We start from the raw sequence: 17,281 nt of genomic DNA on the forward strand, positions 1-17,281 counted from the left end.
TGCAAGCCCCAGGGGCTGAGCTGCTCCGTACTTCAAAAGCTGATAGTGACCTTGCCTTTAGGGAATGAATGCTGAAATATTTAGAGGTAAAAAGGCATCAAGTCTGCAGCTTACTCTTAAGTTGTGTGTGTGTGTGTGTGTGTGCGTGCGTGTAAGTGTAAGTGTGTGTGAGAGAGAGGGGAGGTAGAAGTGAAGGAGGAAAGTGGAAATGCAGTATATGTTAATGTATGAGGAATCTGGGTGAAAGGTATCTGGTAATTCTTTGAAGTATTCTTGCAAGTTTTCTGTAAGTTGGAATTACATCAAAATAAAATGCCCTTTATTTTAAAAAAATTTTTTTGTTTTTTTTTTAATTTATTTTTGAGACAGAGAGAAGCAGATCACGAGTGGGGGAGGGGCAGAGAGAGAGGGAGACACAGAATCTGAAACAGGCTCCAAGCTCTGAGCTGTCCCAGCACAGAGCCTGACGTGGGGCTTGAACCCACACCATGTGATCATGACCTGAGCTGAAGCCAGACGCTTAACCGACTGAGCTACCCAGTCGACCCAGTAAAATGCCCTTTAAAACGCCAATGGTGGGCCGGGGTGCCTGGGTGCCTCAGTTGGTTAGGCGTCCAGCTTCGGCTCAGGTCGTGATCTCATGGTTCAGAGTTCAAACCCCGCATTGGGCTCTGTGCGGACAGCTCAGAGCCTGGAGCCTGCTTCGGATTCTGGGTCTCCCTCTCTCTCTAGCTTCCTCTGTTTGTATTCTGTTTCTCTCTCATTCTCAAAAATAAAAAAATAAACATTAAAAAATATTTTAAAGTCAATATTGGGGGGGTGCCTCGGTGGCTCAGTCAGGTAAGCATCTGATTCTTGATTTTGGCTCAGGTCATGATCTCACAGTTCATGAGATCAATTCCCACATCTGGCTCTGTGCTGAGCATGGAGTTTGCTAGGGATTCTCTCTCTCTCTCTCTCTGCCCGACCCCTACGCTCTCTCTCTCCCTCAAAATAAATAAACTTAAAAAAGAAAAAGCCAATGGTGGGAAGAAGCTGCAATTTGTGTCATGATGAGGAAGGTACAGGCCCTGCTCAGTGAGAATGAAGTCAGAGTGGGGGTTATGTTGGGGCCGACTCTGGGACCTAAAAGGCCTGGCAGCGCACGCAGTCAGGATTTCACAGGGAGGCAATGCTTGAACAATGACAGCAGTGGTGATGACACCCTCATTTAACCCTGCCTGCCCATCTTCTAATACTCCCAAAAGCTTTAAAAGCCAACTTCTCCATCCAGCTGCTTCCTCCTGAAGTTACCTCCAGGCTGGATCATGCCCATGGTCAGGGAGAGCATCCTTCCCCCAAGGTATGGCTTCCACTCTAGGGATCCATGCAACATACCAGCCTCCCCATCCCAGGACAGGAGAGGGACATTTGAGTGCTGGGGCTTAACACACTTTCATATAATTGTCCCCCGGGAAAGCAGAAGGAAAAATTCTCTGCACATTCCAAAAAAGCACCCAGAGAGGGTAATTAACTCAGCCAAGTTCACACAGGTGGCAGAACTTAGATTAGAAGAAGACCAGAGTTGTGTGTTTCCATCAAGTACTTACATTCTCATTTCTTGGTGCCACCTTCATTATACTATAAAAGGGCTAATGGTTAGCCTTGAGTCTTGGTTCCTTCTCTTGAAATATACCATCTTTCCACTATATTCTAAAGTAGTCCAGTGGGGAAGGTTGTGCATACTTATCCTAAAACATGGATTTTGGAGTTAGACAGAACTTGGTGACATCAATTCCTATGGGATAACCTTGGGCAAGTGACTTAACCTCCCTGGACTTCAATTTTTGCATCTGGAAGATGAGGACAATGATGTCTAGCTTTCTGGGTTGTTGTAAAGATCTATTATCCTGACGGATATTTATTAAACACGGATCTAGGTGTTACAGATACAACAGTGAACAAGATAGATGAGGGCCCTGTCCTCAAGAACCTTCCATTCCAGTTGAAAATGCAGTAAATACACATGTAAACAAACAAGGTTTTTCCAGATAGTGATAAGTACTGAAAAAAAAAAATCTGAAAAAATTTTGACGATGGAGACAGGAGTGACTGGGGATGGCTGTGCTACTGAGGCTGTGGCAGACGTCTCTGAGAAGGTGACAAACATTTAAGCTGGAAGATGAGTAAGAAGAAACTGGTGCTGGCAAGACGTGGGGAAAGTCTAGGGAGGAGGCTGGGCGGCCCTGGAGCAGGGAGTGAGCTTGGCTTGGTGACAGCATGTTCCCAGCGTGATGGGAACATGGGAAGCTTGAGGGAGAGCAGGGGATATGAGGGCAGTGATGGCAGGGACGTAGCACACCAGGTATGCAAGGGTGAGGCATTTGAATTCATTTAAAATGCACTAGGGACCCACAGAGTTCTAAGCGGAAGAGTGACATGATCTGATTTTGTGTGTGTGAAGGCAGATAACATATGCAATGTTGTTAGTGCAGGACCCGGTACAGCGTAGATATTTAATAAAGGATAGCTTTATCATTGTTTATCATTCCTAGGCATCACCACTAATCCTTATAGACTTCTAGAAGGTGGGTGGCCTGTGCATATCTTCATTCTAGAGGCGGTGCACCTGGATGCACCTGCTAAGGAGAGGTGGGGGAATAGTGGCAGCTACTCCTAAGTGCTTGACTTCCTCCCTCCTTCCTGCCACTTCTTCAACCCAAGGCAGATGCCAGCCACCTCTGCCAGGCCAAGGGGCAGCCAGGGTAGGATCGCTGGGCCCCCCTCCATCTGGCTCTAGCTCCAGACCTCCAAGCCGCCTTCACGTTGCTGTAAAAATGCAAAGCATTCCAGCCATTTTAATTACTGGGCGTTGCATAAGCCAGCAACCGGTTCATACAAAGGAACAACAGACAAAAAATGATTTTTCAACATGCCTTCAGCCTCTCCCCTCCTTTCCCCCTGAAATTGCCTCCAATCACTGGCTCCCAGGCCTTGAAAAGCACTCCAGGTATGTGCAATCTCTTTCAGAGTTTGTTGATGTGACATCAAGATCTTTTTTTTTTTCTTTTTCTCCTACATACTTGAGGCAGAGGCAGTTCCAGCTACCTTCAAGTGCTTTGGAAAGTTACTGGTCATATCCTACTTGACACACTGAAACTGTCATAGGGGCTTCATATCACACACACTGAGTACTTCACTATAAAACAGAGTTCAGTGTGTGGTGGGTCTGCCTGTGCACCAAGTTAGGGGGCTTTTAGTTTTTGAAATTCTAAAATGATCTCATTTATAAGGTACTCCCAAGGCATGAACTCCAAACAGAATATTCCACTAATGCTTGGATGTGGAGAAGAACATCTTAAAAGTTTGTAATGTGATTAGAGAAGCTTCCAAGTTTCCTAATTCTGACTTTTTTTGTTTATTTTTTATTTATTAAATTAAAAAAATGTTTATTCACTTCTGAGAGAGAGACAGAGAGAGAGCATGTGTAGGGGAGGGGTAGAGTGTGGGAGACACAGAATCTGAAGCAGACTCCAGGCTCTGACCTATCAGCACAGAGCCTGACATGGGGCTTGAACTCACGAACTGTGAAATCATGACCTGAGCTGAAGTTGGATGCTTAACCAACTGAGCCACCCAGGCACTTCCCTAATTTTGACTTTTAGTGACCTTTTTTGACACTACTGAATTCTTTCTTTCCTAACAGTTTATTGAGGACCTACTGTCCACAGCCATACCACCCTGAATGCACCTGATCTTGTCTGATCTTGGAAGCTAGGCAGGGTCTGGCCTGGTTAGCACTTGGATGGGATGACCTACTGAGTGTCAGGCATTGTGGTAAGTGCTCAGAAGAGAAAACTCAATTAGCCTCAGTCATTAGCTTACTTTCTAAAGAGGAAAAATGCTACAGAAACAAGCAACCTAACGTAGTGTGGTAACTATCAAGTCAGAGCTCACCCATCTTGGGTATAAGGAAAAGCTATGTGTAGGAGATGATGCCTCATAATAATATTGTCTTAATATAAATACTGACAGTGGCCATTGATGCATTGATGGTTGACTGTGAGCCAGGCATTTCGCTTAATCCTTTTCATGACAACTCTTGTGAGATAGGTACTAACGCTGTCATTACTATATTAGATAAGAACATTGAGGCATGGGAAGATCACTTGTCCAAGATCTCAAATGAGAAATGGCAGTGGCATGTGGGTGGGTATTTACCACCTGGCTGTCCTGGAGAAGAAGCCTGATTGATGCCATCTAATGACTGTTGTGGTATAAACACTTGCATCATGGCTAGCGTTAAGTTACTAGAGTGCAGAGTTGGGAAGAATGAGTAGCAGCACACCATGGTACAACACCCCCACCCCCCTCCCCCCGCACAGATACAGTAGCTGGAAATAGCCTCAAGACCACAGGTGAGAATATAATGTAATGAAGTCATTAGGAAGTGATGAGTTTTCAGTATTCATTACCACGTTATTAATATAATTTGTTTGATTATACGCTGAAATAATTAAATTTTTAATAATGGCTGTGTTTAATAACTGACCTGAAAAATTCTAGAAAATCTAACACCCAGGTGCTCATAGGCCAGTGTGAGCTGGCTCCAACAGGCCAGTGTCAGAAGCCTGCTCTTCACCCCTCTGGATGAAGAAGAGGTAGCCAGGTGAGAGGAAGAAAGGCTCTCCAGGGCAAGGAAACAGCATCAACAAGTCCTAAGACATGGATATGAGAACAGAGCAACAGTACCGTTTAGTGTTTACAAAATGTTTCTGACCATCCATCAGAATACAGACAGGTGGTGGGAAGCACAGAATCAGACACTGAACTTTGGATTCTGGTTTCACCACTTACTAACTGTATGGTCTTGGACAAGTTACTGAACTCTCTGTGCCTCAGCTTTCCTTTCTGTAAAATGGGCATGGTAATAGCAGCCTCTATGTTGTACAGTTGGCACAATTAAATAGCTTTATGTCCATAAAGTACATAGAACAGGGCCTGGCACATAAGAAGTGCTCAATCAGTGTTAGTTATTACTTAATCCTTGAAAATATCTCTGCAAATTAGATGTTTGTCTTCCCTTTTTAGAGAATAAATGTAAGCTAGAGAGAAACTTAGAAGATGGACAAGATGGGACTTGAACAAGGGGTCTGATTCACGAGCTTCAGTGCTCTTCCTGAGGGCTGGAAATCACACTGAACCCACTGAATACTATATACTCCAGGAGAGCCTGTGAGGTGCTGGCTGCTCTTACTAAGTGTCTCCTCCGATAGGGGCCACATCTGATTCATATTCTCACATTCCTAGATCTGAGGGCACAAGGCATTCTGGGAAAGAAGACCTACTGGTGACAGGCACTGGCACGTGCCCTTTGCATCCTTGTTATTTTCTTCAATCTCACCTTCTCTGGGATGAGGCAGGCTGGCAGGGTGGTTGAGAGCATGGGCTCTTGGGCTAGATGGCTCTGGCATCGAATCCCAGCACTACAGAACCCTGACCATGTCATCTTGAGTGTTGCATAAGCTCTCTGCATATTTGTTTCCACAGCTGAAGAAAACAGGGATGGTGAGGATAATTCCATGTACCTCACAGTTTCTGGATGAATTAATATATGCAACCTGCTTAAGATAAAATCTGGCACCCAGTAGCTATAAGAATTAATGATTATTATCAATTTTTTGTTTTCTTTTCCTCTTCTTTTACCTCATCCTTTCTTTGGGGATTACTTACATGGTCAAAGGGGATAAGGGAATATGCTCATCCTTAATCAATACAGATCATTAGACTATAGGCTGCTTGAAGGCAGAGGCCTCATTCACCTCTACACCTATAGGGCCACACTCTGGTACATATAGTTTCTCATGAATTTATTATGTGCAGGCACCTCAGTGCCAAGTGCCTCACTCACCATGATCCTGATGAAAATCCAATGAAGTATGAACCTCTCCTCCATTTTACCACTAGATATCTGAGGCTCATAAGAAACTTGTTCAAGAGCACAATGAGAAAGTGACGGATTAAAACCCAGTTTTAACCGATGTCACAGGCATTGGTCCTTGACCCCTTTGTCAGTCTCCTTCCAAAATACTCCACTTGGAAGTTTCGAGAGATCATAAGATCCAACCCCTTGTTTTTACATTTGAAGAAAAGGGGTTCACTGGTTTACTCATGGTCACCCAGATATTTTGTGTTGCAGAACTAGAAGAAAAACCTGGCAAATTGACTCAATCTCATGCTTGAAATTTCAAGAGGAAATGAAGCCATATTCAATAGCTATTAAACACGTACTGATCAGTATTCTATCAGCTTGCTTCTCGATTCTGGGCCCTTTCTTTGTAATACAAATGTAACGCTCCTGTGGCATCCATCCAAATTCTGAGTAAGAAAGGACACACCTACGCTCCTGCAAATTGCCTGCTCTCAAATTGCCTGCCTTCTCTCCACTGCTAACCAGGGGAAATAAGGGATGCATCTCACCTGCCTGGTGATAAAGCTCCCTCTCTGGTCCTTGGTGGGAGGTCCTGTGACTCCTTCTGCTTGTTTCCAACAATGATCAAGACCTCTGAGCTCTCAAAGAGAACCCAAGTGACAAAGAGGAAATCACTAGCACTTCCAATATCCTGATGCCCCTAAGGGTATAGTGACTTTCAGTCTCCAGAAATACTATTGGTTTCTAAAGAGACGCCTGGGTCTGAATCACAGCTCTGCTTCTTCCTTGCTTGAAAGAAATTGGATGTGCAATTTAACTTCTCTGAGTCTCAGATTTCTTTTCTTTTACCTTTTGATCCCTCTCACCCATTTTCCCATCCCCCAATATCTATGTCCCATTACCTGTATCTATGAGCTATTTTTTGTTGTTGTTGTTGTTGTTTTTAAATTCCACATATAAGAGAGATGATATGGTTAGGTGTCTTTATCTGACTTGTTTCACTCAGCATAATACCCTCAGGGTCCTTTCGTGTAGTCGCAAATGGCAAGATTTCTTTCTTGTTTATGGCTGAATAATATTCCATTGTATATCCACACCACAATTAATTTACCCATTCATCCATCATTGCACACTCAGGTTGGTTACACATCTTGGCTATTGTAAATAACGTGGCAATGTACCTAGGAGTGCATTTTTTTTTAGTTAATGTTTCTGCCTCAGTTGTCTTAACTATAAGACAGACATAAAATAAAATAATACTTATTATTAAGGGTTTTGAGGATTGAAGAAAATACTTCATTGTACATAGTTGGTACTCAACTAATGTAAGCCCCTTTCCCTTTTTCATGTCTTAGAAACCTTTTTCAGCTTACCACTCTGGTGCGTGTTACAGGGCAGGGAAATAATTATTTACACTAAATTAGAGAACCTGGATTTATGGAAGGATGATGCAGTACTAAAGGGTCTGATTTCTTGTCTCGTCTTTGCCAATAATCCCATGTGACAACGTAGAAGCCCATCTCTTTGGGCGTTTTTCTATATCTGCAAAATGAGAGGGCTGGATTTGGTGACCTACAGTTCTCTCCTGGCACACTCGATCCTCCTGTTGTAGTCTGTACAAGCAACTATTGTTTTCATGTCTTTCTCTCCTGCTAGACTGGGAACTCCTTGAGGGCAGGTCTGTGCCTTCTTCACTGTCAGATCTCTAGTGCCTACCATGTAGTAGTGGACACTTAGTCAGTATCTGGGGGAATATCTGAAGGAAGCAGGGATGGAAGGGGCGAATCTTGTCCCTTTCTTCCAAAGAACTGATAATCACACTGTGACAAGTTGTGAGGCAAGTAGAGACTGTTGGTGGAGCAATGATAATGAAGAGTCCACCCACAACCTGGAAAGAAGGCTATCTGCCTCCTGAGCTCTGAAGCCATAAGTTCACACACCATGCAAGTGCTTGGCTCTCTGTGGTAGCGAATCAACACACAGTAAGAGGAGCATTCAAAATCTAGAATCCAAATTAGTTGACCTGAAGGTACTCATTGGTGGTAGCTGTAATCTAAAACACAGAAACAAAATGGGTTATAATATTACTAGTGCAGAGAAAAGTCTGGGTGAAAGAAGAGAAGTGTGGCAAGTCTGGAGCAGAGAAATGGGAAGACCAAATAGTCGAAAGTTGGCAGTGTGTGTCTTGACATTGCCACCTTCTAGTGAGAGGGGCTCTTGCTAGTGGGTGTGAGCACCATTACTCCTTTAGAAAAGCCTTTGCCTCAGTGAGGAAAACTCTACAGCATTTCAGTTGAAAGACCTTACTTATGATGACCTCAATCCCTGTGTTCTGACTCCATACACACCAAAGCAACATTCTGATGAGAAACTAGCCTCACACAAAGCCCTCCATGATTGTAAGGAGGAAAATATGGGGGTCACATTGATAAAAATGTGCTAACCTATGTCACAATTAAATATTTCACTGAAAGCAAGGATGATGGAATTGTAACTGGCTTGCTGGTCTCTTCTGAATCATATTATCCCTGGGATTGAACAAGAGTGGACACTGAATCTAACTGAGTTTCTGGGTTTAAGAAGCTCATTTCAGAATGTCTGTAATGGTAAATTTGTAAAGTATTCTGATTACGTCCCTCTTTGTTTTCCTGCCATTCGATGGTTAGTTTCTTCTTTCAATATTTGGTAAGTACTTACGATGTGCAGATTGTAGATTCTCTGCTAGGGTTTTGAGAGAAAGACATATTATCCACTAGGGGCAACAGAGTGTGGGAAGCACTGGGTAGAAATCTGGGAAAGGAATGAGGGAGGAGGGGCCAAGGAGAGGTGATCAATTCTGTTGAGGAAGAGAGACTCAGGAAAATATCCATAAGGTGGTGACTCTAGCTGAATCCTGAAAGATTAAGAGAATCCTTACAGAAGCGATGGAGAAGGATGGAGGAAAACATTGGTGGGAGGTGGATTCCAGGCAGAGTATAGTGTGAATAAGCCTCAGAGGCAGGAAGCTGATAGCTGGAACTTCATGTTGGGTTGGAAGATGGGAATGAGGGTATAGGTTTGGAGAGAGAAGCTAGCAAGGTCTGCTGTTGCAATCACATTGGGTTCTACAGGAATGGCTCTCCACTCTGGGGCCCTGGGAAGAGCCAGATCAAAGCAGAGGGCCTTGTATGCCTTTCTTTGGAGTTTAAGCTATGGAGACAAATAACCATTTTAAGCAAAGGACATCATGATTTCAGATTTATATTAGAAAAACCTCACATGAGCAGTAAGGCATAAGTTGCATTTGACTTCTAGACTCTAAAGAGGGTGACCAATTATGTGACTATTGAAGCTGTCAGGAAAGAATCTCCATGGGCCTGATCCAAGGCTGAAATGGTGGGCATGGGGAGAAAGAGAGGGGAAGAAGAGACACGTGGAGTGAGAATATACAAGACTTGGTGAAAGGTGGTGCCCTTGGCAGGGATGGGTAACACTACAGCAGGGGAAAAACAGTGGAGTCTGAGGAGGTGATGGGGCCTCCAGGTGAAATTATCCAAGGGAGAAGCTGTATATAGACTGGAACTCAGAGGGATATTGCAGCTTGGGTTCCCACTCCTATGCACACAGCAGAGCCATAGCTAGAACCAGGGGAGAGAATTAGCCAGGGAGAGTGTGGTGGCTATAAGGGAAGGGAAGGCAGCCAGGGGCAGAAAATTGGGAAACACCTGCATTTTAGTGACAAGAAGAGTCCAAAGGGTCTGCCAAGAAGACTGAGAAGGTACAGTTGGAGAGGTGGAAATCGAAAACCCAGAGGGACTGGAGTCTCAGCAGCCAAGTTTGAAGAAGGATGTGGTCAATGGCGTCAAATGCTCTTTGGATCGTCCCCGTCACACAGGATGGGTCATTTTCAGTTCCAGCAGAGTCTGGGGAGGAGAGCTCAAGTGCGTTTCCAGAAACAGAATCTCTAGCCGTCCATACATCTACTCCATCCCCTCCCAAGCCACGAGAGCGCCCGGCAGAGACACTCACATGCGTCTCTCTGTGAAGCTGCACATGCAACCTTCAAAGAAACCACAAAGGGGCTACTCATTTTTAAAGGAAAAACACATGAACTCCACTGGCATAAGGAAGACATTAAGGCAGGGTCGAGGAGGAGAAGGTCTCCCTCCACTTAGTATTACCTTTCACAAAAATAATTGACTGAGTGAGCACATAGTTGTTTCAAAAAAACAAAAAATAAAAAATAATTTTTAAAAGCAAGAGCTAGAATATTAACTCTGTTTCCCAGCTCTCATCACCAGAAAACACGGGGCACAAAATGTGTCCACAGCACACATGTGTTTTCTGGCTTTAAAATCCCTGGGAGTAACTGGGGGTGGAAAGAAATGTGAAAAGCCCAGGATTCAGGTGAATGTAGCCAGAGACTCTTACTGAGGGAGTCTTCACTCCATGGCAGACTAGTGGGGAGCTGGGGTAAGAGGTGCTCTGCAATTTTACTGCCATGAAATCGGCTCCAGATGGAAATGAGGAGAGGTGTTTACTCCCTGCCGGTGCCAGACACAGAGAACCAGAAGTGCTTACCATCTCAGGTTCATAATTCCCAGTGCTGGGCAGCAACCCCACTGAGGGTCTGGCCAGGGCTCATGGTGATGGGTGGACCAGGGCTGTCTGTTGCTTGGAAAAGGCTATTTTGAATGTAATGACTTTCAGATGAGGTCTGTGGGTTTGGGGGAAGGCACTGTGGCCAGGGTCTAGAGGGGAAAGGGAAGGGAAGAAAAGAGGTGTTTCTCTATGAGGCAACAGAATCGACACATGTCTTGTCAGCACCTTCTCCAGGTTTCATTTCCAGAGGCTAGCTTTGCCCTGAAAGAGTGGGATTGTGGCATTGTCTGCTGTGTTCCGAGATCTCCCTGATCTCTCCAAGCCCATGATTCACAAGTATGTAGCTTCCTGAGAGCACATCTCCCTTGGGTTGTGGCCAGCTCGGGGGTGGAGGACCCAGGCAGCTGTGGACCCAGACGGGATGCTGACTGACAGCGCTGTGGCCATAGCAGACGGGAGGGGTTAGCTTCACCCACTCAAAGTGGGTGACTCGTGTGGAACTGCCTCTCCCGCCTTCTCAGCAAGACTGGCAGACTGTGGGTGTAGGGAATGTGTGTTCTCTGGCTTACAGCGCCCCCTGGCACTGGCCAGAGGGAAGGGCTTTGTGAGCTCTCCAAGGAGCCTATCCAAGGAGCTCCTATCCAAGGAGCTCCAAGGAGCCTATCTGAATAGTGGGAAGGGGTTGGTGGGGCCAAGCATTTCAACTCATTCAACCAATACTTGCTGACTTCTTTGTTACTAACAGTGTCTTCAAGGGGCTTCCTCTATCCTGGAAGGGAAACAGATGGGTAAACAATTACACTGTAGTCAGCTGAGTGGTGTGAAAGAAAGGAGCATGGAGTGCTGTGGGGATACATGGTGGGTGATTGATGAAGACTGGAGGGAGAGGATTACAGAAGGCTTTCTGGAGGAGGTGACATTTCAACAAACAGTAATTTTGAAAATAAGGTATAGATACAATAAGACTTATTTCCTGACCATTTCATGCTTAACATCTAAGAGGTCAACACACAGATAAACAAGTAATTTAAATGGGGCCCTATCAGAAACAAGAGCTTCAGTCTCTCCTATGACTTCACCATCGTGATCTTTGTTTTCAGCCTGAGTCTTGAAGGAGAGAACAGAATAGGAACTCAGTAAGTGTTGATTAAGAGATTGATGGATGTGCTTCAGTCCTGGGCACATTCGATTTGTCTTAAACCTGTTTAAATGGCAAGATCTATCTTCCTTTCCTTGTCCTTGTAAGTTTCCCAAGGGATCTTAGACTTTTTGAGCCAAGGGGGATCTTGGAGACCATTAAGTTATAGCTTTCATCCAATAAACACAGAAATTGAGGTCTGGACAGGTGAGATGACTTCTCCAAACACACAACTGTTCTTCTGTAGCAACATTTGGAATCAATCTCAGGTCTTTTGCTTTTTTTTTTTTTCCCTACCCCAGCCTCTTTTTGTCTCCCAGAAATAAAGTTTCATGCATTTCTTTGCAGTAATATGTTTGGAATGTCTTCAAAAATACTATTTTGAAATTAATTAATTCAAAATACTATTTTGAAATTAATATTGAAAAACATTATTTCTAATTAGTAATTTAGAAAAGGGAAAAATAAACACGCAAGACATAAACCTCTGGAGGGAACAGAGCAGTATGCATTCTGATGGACTCAGAGATGATTATTATCATAATAGAGAACCATTTAGCCAGTGCGGGTGGCAGATGGAATTCTCCACATGTTATACACCGTGCAAAGAATCTCTGAGACTCTGAAAGAAACTTATCTACCAATCTGAAATGCAGACTCAGGACCGTGAGTGGCTGGAGTTTTGATGACTAGGGTGTAAGCATTAAGTCATGCGCTGTGGCTTGGGGGAACTGAGGCCCATGAGTGTGTGGGAGAGAGCCAGGTAAGGAATCAGGCAGCTGCAACCCAATCCTGGCTGGGCCACCAGCTGACCATGAGAGGTTGGGTAGCTTTTTTCCCTGTCTGAACCTTACCTTCCCCACCTATAAAATTAGGATGGATAGTCTCTTGGGTCCTTTTATAGGATGTCTGAATGTCTGTGAGAGGCTTCTCAAAGATTCCAGCATTCTGTAACTTGACATGAAGGGGGTGGACGTGGACTCACCTTCCCTAGACAAGTTCCAGGAAAGGAGATATCAGGTAAGCTCAGTAAGTTTGAGGATAGGCCAGAGAGATTTTGAGACTTCTGAAGTTTCTCCAAGGTTTACAAATCTATCATTGTTTTTAGCTATCAAGAGAAATTGGGTGAGCTGGTATGATCATTCTTAACCACTAGCATCAGGTCCACTCCAACTAGCTTATAAAATAGTTTTGAAAAAGTAATTCTTACATATTATTAGGTCTATGGACACCATGACATCCAGATTGATTCCTGTGAGGTCTGCTTGCTGGCGGGGTAAGTAAGGCACCTCTTCCTCAGGGTGAGGACAGAGCTGAATTCTCATGGGTGGGCAGAGGGGAGTTGCCTTGAGTTAGATATTGGGGATATTAGATATTCCCCCAACTGAAAGGGAAGCTGAATCCCAAAGAGGTTGTGTGAACCAGCTTAGGATAGGGAGCAAGAGGAAATAACCAAAAGGCAATTTCATTACCTTTCAGCTGGAAAAACAATCAGATTATTCCCGTGCTTACATAATTAAGTAGCTGCCATAATTGAATGCTTCAGTTGCTTCCTATAAGGAACCTACTGCTTGAAGTTCAACAAAAGTTACTTGCCTGATACTCATGTTCAAGGGAAGCCTTCCCTTGGAGAAAATATTGGCATTTTGGACAAAACTGTAAAGTGACAAGAAAAAAGAGAAGAGAGGGCCTTTATCACATAAGATGCTTATCCAAAGTAGACGTGTTCTAGAAAGGCTTATAAAACCTTCCACATGACTGGCATCAGGCAAGGTTAAGTAAAACTCTCAAATCCCACCAAGTATGCCCTCATTCAACTGGGATCCTTGGAGTGGCCTCTGGAGTGTCCGTTGCTCCAGACTCAGTGGGCTGCTGGCCATACCCACACCCAAGTCTCCTGGGACCCTATTGTGTTTCAGAGGGCTAAAAAGCAGTGTGGCCAAATATCTCATGTCTCAAAGTATTTTGGTGTGCTTGGGGGGAAATGATACAATTATATTCCATTAAACCGTGAGCCAAATGCTGAGGTAAACATTGAAAGAGGGAAAGATCTATCTGGGCCAGGCTACAGCTAGAGTTAAGGTGGGAAAGGGCTTAAAAGTTGGGGAGGGGATAAGGCAGAAAAATGTAGAAAACTCGATTCCTTCTTTATAGCTATAATTCTTAAGTGGGAGGGGATGAAGGAGTTTAAAAAATGTTCTTGGAGGGGCGCCTGGGTGGCTTAGTCGGTTAAGCGTCCGACTTTCGCTTGGGTCATGATCTCGCGGTTCGTGGGTTCGGGCCCCGCGTCGGGCTCTGTGCTGACTGCCAGCTCAGAGCCTGGAGCCTGTTTCAGTCTGTGACTCCCTCTCTCTCTGACCCTCCCCTGTTCACGCTGCCTCTCTCTCTCTCCTAGAAATAAATTAAAAAAAAAAAACATTTAAAAAAAAATGTTCTTGGAAACACCATTTTCAATGAAATTTTCTGCTTCTGCCATCCCAATATCACTTCTCTGAGGTGTAATCGAGTTTCTGAGAAAGAAGTTGAACTTGCATTTCTGAGGAGTATTCCCAGTCCTTATTTTGTTCCAAATTTTCAGCATTTCTATAGCCAAAACATTCAAGTGTCTTTCTAAACAGAATGAGTTAGGAGAGAAAGGGAGAGAGGACACACAGAGAGAAAGACAGAAGACTCCATCTGCAAAAGGCATCTGCAGGGTGACAGCTAATTACCGCTGAAGTCCAGGGAAATAAAGCCTTTCTTCTGGTGCAAATGAACAAACTCAGTTCCTGGCTCAGTTCCTGGCTGGTTGCCAAGTCATGTCACCTTTCTGTGCCAGTTTCCTCATCTGGAAGGTGTGAATAATACTTTGTGTTTTTCCTATCTAAAAGAAATTTTGTGAGATATGATAAGGTGCGGCATGGAAAATATAAGGCAGAATCAAGATGTTACTCAATAATAAGGATAGTTATAGTATCAGGTATCGGCAATTATCCATTACAGCTACTAGTCTAGGACCCTGGATAGTTCTTCAGAATCTGGTGTTACTGCAGGGTGGGATCAATTCACCCCCACATTCCTTTCTGAAGGATGGAGACTTGTCTGGTCTTGCTGGGGTTACCATTTCCTCCTGCCCTTTCTACTCACTGTTTCTCAAATAAATTCAGGGCCTTTGCACTTGCTCTTTTCCCTGAATGGGGTTCTCTCTTCCCAGACTTCCACTGGAGTGCCTCCTGCTCCTTTCTCCTTGCTCACATCTCAGCTAGAATGTCATCTCCTCAGAGAGACCTTCTCTTACCAGCACATACAAGCCAATGCCCTCTCCAGTGATTTCTAAACCATTAGTAAATTTTGTTTCTTCATGGTACTATCACCATAGAACGTTACCCACTGTATTCATAAATTCATTGATGCATTGCCTGCAACTTTCATGGAAGCAAGGAATTTGTTTTGCTCATTCCAACATCCAGAACAGTGTCTGTTGAATGCCTTCACAGTTTACTCTGGGTGAGCCTGGGGAAATAACAGTCATTATAGCCAGCTCCAAAGGGCAGATGGCTTCCTCACATCCAGGAAAGTTGGGGGTGGGGGGTGAGGGTCGTCAGCAGGCACTTTCCCCTCTGACCCTGCTCTCTCCAGAGAAGATGGAGAATTTGGCCTTTTTCCTTAGCCTTTCCACCAGGCACAGTCAGGGTCCCCAAGGCCAGGACCGCCTCTGACCCGAGGACAGGTTGGTGGCAGTCACTTGTGGTTTGGGTCAGAAGTGCGCAGAGGGTGGATGTGCGGTCAGGGTACCGGCGAGATGGGACACGTGAGTGCCCCTCCGGAGGCCCCTCCGCGAAGCGTAGGTCCCGAGTGCTTTCTGGTTCACCCACTCCTGTGCCCACAGCCGCATTATTCCGTATAAGGATCTGAACGGTCCGGGGCGGCCCCGCCCCGTCGGCCCGCGCCCCCGGCCCCGCCCTTTCGGAGGGCCGATGAGGTAATGCGGCTCTGCCATTGGTCGGTGGGGGCGGGCCCCGAGTGCCCGAGAGGGGGTGCCCCGGGGACCCGCGCTATATATCACTCGGCCGCGCGGCAGCGGCGCAGAGCCGGCAGCGGGCGGGCGCTCAGACGGCTTCTCCTCCTTCTGCTCCTCCTGCTCCGCCCCAGCTCCTGCTCCTTCGCCCGGAGAGACCGCCGGCCCGCAGAGTCGTGCGCCAGCTCCGAGGCAGCCTCGCTGCACCCCATCCCGTCCGGCTGGGCACTCCGAGGGCAGCGCGCCCGAGGCCAAAGTTGCCCCGCACGGCCGGGCAGGCGAGCTCCGGCTGCAGCGGCCCCTCCAGCGGCGCGCGCTTCAACTTTGGAGAGGCGAGCAGCAGCCTCAGCAGCGGCAGCGACGATGACTCCCTGGCTCGGGCTAGTCGTGCTCCTGGGCAGCTGGAGCCTGGGGGACTGGGGCGCCGAGGCGTGCACATGCTCGCCCAGCCACCCCCAGGACGCCTTCTGCAACTCTGACATCGGTAAGCGCTCCGGGTGTCCCCGCCAGAGCCCCTGCGGTGCCCGCTCTCGCGCTGAAGCCCGGACTGGGGCGCAGCTCCGGGTGGCATGGCGAGCCCCGCTCCTGTTCTCTGCCTGATCTTGGGGTGGGGTGGCGAAACCCAGTTTCTTCGGCCGAAGGATCTGGCACGGCCGAAGGGGCAGATGCCCTGCAGGAACACCCACGGCGCCTGAGTGAACCCGTTACAGCCTTCGGTCTCCTGTCGGTCCTTCTGACATCTGGGAAATTTCCCTTTTCACTATCATGAGACGAAGGGCTGGGGGAGAAGGGTGGGAGAGGATTCTTAAAACTTGGAATGCCAACCTGCTAAAGTACTGGGATGTTCAATAGTTTCAAAAAAAGTTGCCAGCCATGTGCACAAAGTTGCAGGAGAATCTCGAAGTTTTCTGAGTTTGCATTTTCTCCTGCACCTATGAAGTTCACTTCTTTCATTGAGACCCAACGCAGCCTCCCACTTCCCAGGCAACTGCTAACTGAGCTCCTCGGACTGCCAAGTTTGAGTGGATTTAAGGGGGAAAATGAGAAGAAAGCTGTGGGGTTGGCCCTTCCCCGGAGGAACTGTATTTGGGAGTGTTGATAGCAAGCAGGAGGTGGCGTGTGTGAGGGATCACTTATCAGATAGCTGTGAGAATTCACAGGAAGGCTACTTTTTCCCCCCTTGACTGTGTGTGGGGCGGGGGAGAATGAGCAGTGGAAAACAGATTTGTCACCAAAAGAACAAAGATGCCAAGGGTCACATCATGGTGACAATTCCAAACTGGACTTAGTGTCTTGGTTAGGGACTCAGTAAGAAGTAGAACCAGTTTTTATCCAGGGCCTTTCAAGTCCTGGGAGAACTTGTTTGGGAGTGTTTCGGGACACTAGTGTTTCGATGGCCAGAGGTGGAGTAGCAGCTGGAAAACATCTCTCCAGCTCATAAAGCATGCAAGTCCAGTGGCCCCTGCTGTGTGTGTGTGTGTGTGTGTGTGTGTGTGTGTGTGTGTGTGTGTGTGTGTGTACTTGAGCTGGGATGGGGTGGGGCACAGTCTAGCTGCCCTCTGCCTATGTCGATTCAGAGGTGAAGAATGGAGCATGTGTGTTTTAAGTCATAAAGAAGAAGGAAAATTTTCCACTGGGTCCTGGCTCAGGGCCT

The 17,281-nt window shown here is 46.1% G+C and overlaps 2 protein-coding genes across 3 annotated transcripts in view; one reads left to right on the forward strand and one right to left on the reverse strand.

The window, feature by feature from the left end:
* The window catches only part of SYN3 (synapsin III), a 416,215-nt gene that overhangs the window by 222,494 nt on the left and 176,440 nt on the right, over positions 1-17,281 (reverse strand). The gene's annotated exons all lie outside the window — the stretch shown is intronic.
* TIMP3 (TIMP metallopeptidase inhibitor 3) overlaps positions 15,680-17,281 on the forward strand; it is a 55,394-nt gene continuing 53,792 nt past the window's right edge. The window contains exon 1 of the mRNA XM_077762024.1: positions 15,680-16,111. Within this exon, the coding sequence (XP_077618150.1) occupies positions 15,991-16,111 (121 nt within the window). The 5' untranslated portion in view covers positions 15,680-15,990. The remainder of the gene's footprint in view (positions 16,112-17,281) is intronic.

This window comes from Crocuta crocuta, unplaced genomic scaffold (genome assembly GCF_008692635.1).
Source record: "Crocuta crocuta isolate KB4526 unplaced genomic scaffold, BGI_CrCroc_1.0 scaffold193, whole genome shotgun sequence".
In the NCBI taxonomy this organism is placed as follows: Eukaryota; Metazoa; Chordata; class Mammalia; order Carnivora; family Hyaenidae; genus Crocuta; species Crocuta crocuta.